This window comes from Haliotis rufescens, unplaced genomic scaffold (assembly GCF_023055435.1).
Source record: "Haliotis rufescens isolate VD_foot unplaced genomic scaffold, xgHalRufe1.0.p SCAF_9, whole genome shotgun sequence".
Lineage (NCBI taxonomy): Eukaryota > Metazoa > Mollusca > Gastropoda > Lepetellida > Haliotidae > Haliotis > Haliotis rufescens.
Window position 1 is genome coordinate 47586405 of NW_025964383.1, and position 5435 is coordinate 47591839.

The 5435-nt window shown below is 39.4% G+C and overlaps 1 protein-coding gene across 1 annotated transcript; it reads left to right on the plus strand.

Annotated features, from left to right (window-relative positions):
- The first annotated feature begins 1351 nt into the window (after positions 1-1351).
- On the plus strand, positions 1352-4846 carry LOC125371700 (multiple epidermal growth factor-like domains protein 6). The gene is made up of 4 exons (XM_048390454.1): positions 1352-1403; positions 2054-2950; positions 3751-3865; positions 4369-4846. The coding sequence occupies exons 1-4, from the start codon at positions 1352-1354 to the stop codon at positions 4844-4846; spliced, it is 1542 nt and encodes a 513-aa protein (XP_048246411.1).
- The last annotated feature ends 589 nt before the right edge of the window (positions 4847-5435 follow it).

Sequence of the window (5435 nt, forward strand, 5' to 3'; positions counted from 1 at the left end):
TTGTGTTGGCAACAAAACACGATAGTAAGCAGGGCAATCAACTCAAGTATGTTTCCTCGGTGATGCATATTGTTAAGCTGTGATAGGAAATATGCATGTATTCAAGTATCTGTAGTGGTTGGACTGTATGCTGAATGGAAACGTATTGACAGCTGCCCATGTGGTGAGATCCATCTGCTTGTGTTTCTCTGTCTGTTTGTTTTCTTTTTGTTTATCGCAACAATGTTCCTATATAGCAACATGAAGACGAAAACAGTGTTTCATGGTGTGTTGTCACTATGTTCACAGTTGGTTTGATGAATAAATTATACTTCTTGCCAAACAAGGAGATAAAGCACCCGTTAGAACCGAGAACTGATTTACATTCCCCACAAAAGATATGCAATGCAATTCCGTTGTGGATAACGTTAGGGTATAACTCTCAAGTTATGTAACCACCAACTGTATTCACACAAAATTGAAGAAAGTTTCACTTCATGACAGAAAGGCGAGTATCTCACAAACACATACGTGAACGATCTACAATCCCCTATGTATAGGGTCGAGTAAATATACAGTACGGTCATAAAGCAAAGAATACAGACAAGCCCTAAATTTATTTCTAAAGGTCGTGTGGACTTTTACCGATGTGAAAACTGCAATGTCTACACCAGAGTCATTTATAGAATATAATAACATATGATATTAGAAACTCTATCTCCTACAAGTGTACAACAACGTGGCATCATACTGAACGGTATGATACACATATCATGCCGTGTCAGATTTATTTGGAAGGAAATCCCGAAGTCATGCAGGTCTTAGGCATTTTCCCCTTAAATGAAACCCATAATCACAGGTATGGTGATGATTAAACTAGAAAAAAATCAGGCGAAGCGGGATCAGAACTACTGATCATACATGTTGGTTTCTGGCACGCCTAATGGACACTAACTCTGCACACCACATTCAGCGCCTTGGACGACTGGGCAACTCAAGCAAATGGGGAACAACTCCAAGGTTTAATGTTGGAATGATTTCCTTGACATCAACGTCAGTCAGTTGAACGGTTTGAGCTTTCGTATGGGAAGTTGAAACCTTACCAAAACAGTATAAATATACTCAGATCTTTTCTTAGCGTGAGAGCTCAATGTTGCTTGCAACATCGGACACGTGTTTACATTAGGCTAATCCTCTCGTTGCTGATCCTACAAGTAAAGTTTATCTTAGTAGACAGGTACGTTTTGTATTTGAACAACACCCATCAAACATTTATTATTGTCATTATCACCTAACTGCTAACTTAAATCATGGAAAAGGAGGATAATTAGGTTACATTTAATGTCTGTTTCATATTCATTTCAGGCCAGAAATGGACCTTCACGTTACTCTTAGTGTAGCACTGATGTTTTTGTCTGCACAAGGTATTCTTTTAATTTATATTCAATTTGTAATTTGCTGCATTAAACACAATTCATGTAATTTGTACTATATGCTGATGGCTTAACGCCCTGTGACCGTTTTTTACGTTCAATTCAGCTAAGATCGCTTTAATGCATGTGTTAGAACTTTGTCTTTCTTCAGTAGGAAAACTGTTCACACTTCTGTCAATTCGGTCGGTTACGATGTTCTCACGCATCAAATTTGCAACCGACGACATAGTTGGTTGCATTTAAAAGTCACTTGTCTTTGGAATGTTTGCTGTCTTCATGTTTCTTCTGTACTGAATGGTCATCGATTGCCTAGTCCACTCGTGGCTGCTCAACTAAGCTCGGTTCGCCTGTTGACTAAATAGTTCCCTCATTGAAGACCTGCTTGCAACCAATATGTCAAAGTGCTTGTACCCTGCTCCTGACATTAACATTACAATCCCGATTTCCATTGTGTTCGTTCCGTATTGCTGTGACGACAAAACTCATTCAAAGCTATTTATTGAATCTTTATTTATCTGCAAATCATTTCGGCGAGTTATTTCTGTCTAAAACATTACTAAAATGTTGAAAGTTGATTTTTTTGTTTTTTTGTGCAAGTATGTACAATGTCATTAAAGTAATAAATCTATTACATTTTACAGCGGAAAAATGTTCGGAGGAGCAGCATTGTTCAAACTGTTCCAGTACTTCAGGATATTGTATCACAGATTGCTTTCCTGGATATTTCGACCTTAAATGCAAATCGCCTTGCAGCAAGAATTGCAAAAAACATGAATGTAGTCAAAGAGGAAAAAGCATTCCCAAGTGCTCTGACGGTTGTGTTCCTGGTTTCTATGGTACCCAATGCAATATCCCATGTCCACGTCCGAGGGGAGACTGTACAAGATGTCCTCAAGGATGTGATGGAACATTCTGCCATCTTACGTCATCTTGTGTTTCTGGATGCCATGACTTATACTATGGGTCCAACTGCAAGACTTGTTCAAGCAGATGTCAACATTGTAACAGGATAACAGGCACATGCGATGCGTGTCATGATCCATATCACGGCCTGGACTGTGAATATTCATGTGAACATTGTTCAACAACTGATTGTGTACAGACATGCCCACCTGGAATGTATGGATCTAAATGTTCCATGAGATGTAGTGAAAACTGTCTGGTTTACCCGACCATCAACACTGTGGCAAGTAACAGTTCCAGCGCCTGCATATCTGAATGTCAAAGATATAGTGGAGAGTGTATCAATGGTTGTGTACATGGTCGGTCTGGTACAAATTGTTCCTCTCAAATTCAGTGTGACTCAAACTGTATGGGTTGCAATGAAACAGGTGCTTGTGTTGAAGGATGCTTTCCTGGTTACTATGGAGATGACTGTAAGCCTTGTTCTGGGACCTGCTTCAATCACACATGTCACCCGAAGAACGGGACTTGTGACAATGGGTGTATCCAAGGACAATATGGACAATTCTGTGAACAGTCATGCATACACTGTCAAGGTGGCGTCTGTCAATCTAGAACTGGGATATGTTCCGAAGGTGAAGTGGTTTAAAATGTATCTATCTATCTATACAAAATATGATTTGCATGTATCAAACAGGACATGACATTAATTGTCTTTTCAAGGTGATTTTTTTTATAGTATTTACCTCGAAATTGTGAGAAAAGAGATTAAATAATATTATACAATTGTTATCAAACAGAGAAAATGTTTCAATTTGTATGCATATTACATTTTGTTCAAGTTTAAAAAAAATAAATCCTTATACTTAGAGTTTAGAACAATCAAGATGTATGTATAAATACAAAATAGATTTTCTAGATATGCAGGACGCCGCAATTGGCTGAGTTGCGTCCCTTGGGCACGCCAGAAACCTATGATTGTGGGTTCCAGTCCCGATTCCCCCCTGATTATGTTTCTAGGTTTGTCAGCACCATACCCTTCCTCATGGGTTTCACCGATGTGGTAAACGTCTGAGACCTGCATCACTTCGGGCTTTCCTCCCACATTAAGCTGACACGCCGTGATATAGCTGGAATACTGTTAAAAGCGGCGTTAAACCAAACTCACTCACTCAAACATATGCAGGGTGTGAGCATAATTGGAGTTTAATTGGAAATATCTTACTGGTCTGTTTTCCTTTCTTACATCGGACGTCGCATTCATACCAACAAAGCACAATTATCGTGAAACAAGTTCAAGGCGCACATTTTGCCAGCTCTACTTAATGTATTCATATCCATCTACCAAATGCTGAACTAATGGGGGACAAGATTTGGTTAGTTTCATTCATACATGTGTTGACAAGTGTTTCGTTTTATTCATCTTTTGTTTTAGGCCCGAGTGCCATCAATGCAGGCACAATTGGAACATCAACAGCATTGGTGGCTTTTGTCTTTGGAATTAGTGTAACAGTTTGCATTTTCTACTGCAAGAGAGTTTCAGAAAACAGGTTTGTTTATTCCCATAGGGTCAAACATGACCTCTGCTAATATGTAATAGAACCAGATTGTGTCTAACAGGATTCATTGTCATCATTGTGTTTTCAGCAGTTGCTTATATTATGAATCGAGTACGGGTGTACCAAAGTTCACATTAAAAACATTGAAATAGGAATAACCCCCAAAAATAAATATGAACGCAATTCTACAATACAAAAGCAGTTAAGGTAACATGTGTACTTATAACAACATGGTCACTTGTAGAAGCTGTGTTTGTTTTCTTGTTTGAGGCCGCACTCAGCAATATTCCCGCTATATATGACGGCGGACTGTTATTAATCGAGCCTGGGTCAGGCAATCCATTATTTTACATCCTACTGACCCTGACCACCCGACCCCGCCTCTTACGACAAGCATGGGTTGCTGATGATCAATTCTAACCCGAATCTGCACGGGTATTGTAGAAGTAGATGATAGTGGTAGTTTATGTTAGTACTCAAGTGTACATTTGCAGGGACAACCGAGTTGATGAGTCGACACATACAGGGAGATCAAGGCAAGCAGAACCTTCAGAAGACTACACATTACATCGCTACTGGGATATAGAAGATTACGATGAAGTATCTCAGCCTCTAGGTCAGCAACAAGGAGCCTCTGAGGAAGACAACAACAGCGACCCTGATTTTCCTATGTTGGCGGATTACCTTCCCGGGCCTCTGGACACTGAAGACAACAGTAATGATCCTGCACTTCCTGTGTTGGCTGATTACTTTCCTGTGGCTCTGGACACTGAAGACAACAAAAGTGATCCAGTATTTCCTGTTTTAGCTGATAACTTTCCTGTGACACTGGGATCTGGAGACAATAGTAGTGATACATCATGCAGCTCAACTAGTGGTTCTCATTCATACACTCACTTAGTAAGGAGTGTGTTTGTTGATGATCCGACAACCGTAGTCACATATATCTCACCATCTGAAGACAACAACTAGAGAGAATCAATCACCTTTCCTGCCTAATTACACTTACAATACTTTGTAAGTACAGTATGATGTAACCTTGGTTAAAACCGTGTTTGCTGGTTGCTGAGGATCCCATATGTTTGGGTGACTTTGTTTTGTGCAATAATTGATTGTCTGGTTTGATAATTTTCCCCCTAAACTGTTCTGAAGAGCACCGAAGAGCTATCACATGTGTGTACCCATTTGAACAACCGATATACTTGAAACATTTCCGACAGCATAGGTCCACATACGTACTGGTAAATTTCATATTTTCATCAGACTTGACAGTGTTGACATTTTCAACAGATGCATTCGGTAACTTCTAAATGGAATGTCAGAAGCAAAACTCGAAAACCCGCTCTACTGAGGCAACTGTTGTCTAGTACAGGGTACTTGCTGTGTTACCTTGCCTCGTTCCAAGATACTACCTGAATCAGTTTCATTATGTGTATATATATATGTTTTAGGTATATATATTTTTTCTTTGCTCGCCGCGATTGTATACTCCAATGATTTCATTACGTATTTTGTGTTCACTTCATTTTCACCGCTGAACTGTAAATACCATGTTATGATT

Bases quoted from the DNA above. Each gene is read 5' to 3' on its own strand.
- LOC125371700 (XM_048390454.1), top strand. From the start codon at position 1,352: ATGGACCTTCACGTTACTCTTAGTGTAGCACTGATGTTTTTGTCTGCA. The intron at 1,404-2,053 runs GTATTCTTTTAA...TACATTTTACAG, and splicing joins GATGTTTTTGTCTGCACAAG to CGGAAAAATGTTCGGAGGAG. The intron at 3,866-4,368 runs GTTTGTTTATTC...GTACATTTGCAG, and splicing joins AAGAGAGTTTCAGAAAACAG to GGACAACCGAGTTGATGAGT.